The sequence below is a fragment of the Diaphorina citri genome, unplaced genomic scaffold (assembly GCF_000475195.1).
Source record: "Diaphorina citri unplaced genomic scaffold, Diaci psyllid genome assembly version 1.1 scaffold799, whole genome shotgun sequence".
In the NCBI taxonomy this organism is placed as follows: domain Eukaryota; kingdom Metazoa; phylum Arthropoda; class Insecta; order Hemiptera; family Psyllidae; genus Diaphorina; species Diaphorina citri.
The window spans coordinates 136,979-138,207 of NW_007378231.1; the positions used below are offsets into that span (position 1 = coordinate 136,979).

Consider the following 1,229-nt stretch of genomic DNA (forward strand, 5'->3'; position numbering starts at 1 on the left):
ACGGCGGTGAAGAAAACCATTGTTACAATTTTCTCTATCAAACCTCTTTAACACACATGGCCTTGTTGCTTAGAGCAAAAAAAAAAAATGTTTGTCCAACAAAGAATGTGTCACTTACTCGGCTTGGCATATTATCGGGGTCCAGCTTCTTCTGAGCGGTGGGTTGGGGTCTTGTGTTAGGATATTGCATACCGGGAGGCGAGAACTCCTGTTGTTGCTGTTGATAGCCTCCAGGACCCTGGGGATATCCTGCAGAAGAAACAAACAGTTAGAATCTTCTATATTTCAATTTGACGTTAATGAAAGTTGGAACATTTAGTAACTTGGTAGACACTTATGCAGCGGTTTTACCCACTCGGAATTCAGATGAAACCAGGATTTCCCTTTACTTAATACCCAGGTCAACCTCGGATTGGACTCAACTTTGAGACAATCCACGGTGGTAAAAAACGACCTCACATAAAGGACATTTACAGTTTGATGAAATCTGTCAAAAATATTCAACACATAAAAGGGACAAATTCCTGATGAAATTCTTGGGCACATCTAGCTTTAATTGGTGACCCCTTTAATATTTACTCTAAATTATAAATTGGTTCAAAATGACCTCTCTTACCTGGTTGCTGTGGGTAGCCTGATCCAGGCTGTGGGGGAAATCCGGGCGGGGACTGTTGAGGCGGGAATTTCTGCTGTGAAGGCATAGGCGGAAATCCCGGCTGCTGAGGGAAATTTTGCTGAGGAAATCCTTGTCCAGGTCCCTGACTTGGAGGGAATCCAGGTTGCCCGGAAGGCTGTGGTGGGAATCCAGGCTGTGCAGAGGGCTGTGGTGGGAATCCCGACTGGGATTGGGGCTGTGGTGGAAAGCCAGGCTGTTGAAGACCACTAGGCTGAGGTGGAAAACCAGACTGTCCAGTAGGCTGTGGTGGAAATCCAGGTTGCTGTTGTCCAGTAGGCTGTGGTGGAAACCCAGGTTGCTGTCCAGGCTGTGACGGAAAGCCTGACTGCGGATATGTTTGTTGGGGAGGGAGACGAGCATACTGGGGTCGACCAAGGTTGGGTCTGGAACCTCCTACTCCAGGACCACTTAGTGGGGGACCACTCAAGGAAGAACTAGGTGGAACTCCAAGCCCCGTTGGTGGACCGTTCTGGACAGGACCTCCTAATCCCGAAGGTGGACCACCAAGTCCTGAAGGGGGACCGCCTAGGCCTGAAGGTGGACCACCTAGACC

General features: G+C 48.9%; 1 protein-coding gene across 1 annotated transcript in view; it reads right to left on the reverse strand.

The window, feature by feature from the left end:
• The window catches only part of LOC103512163 (collagen alpha-1(III) chain), a gene marked incomplete at its 5' end in the record, with an annotated part of 21,699 nt that extends 20,476 nt beyond the window's left edge, over nt 1-1,223 (reverse strand). Inside the window, 2 exons of the mRNA XM_026825724.1 lie at nt 115-249; nt 617-1,223. Of these exons, the coding sequence (XP_026681525.1) occupies nt 115-249; nt 617-1,223 (742 nt within the window). The remainder of the gene's footprint in view (nt 1-114; nt 250-616) is intronic.
• Nucleotides 1,224-1,229: the final 6 nt, after the last annotated feature.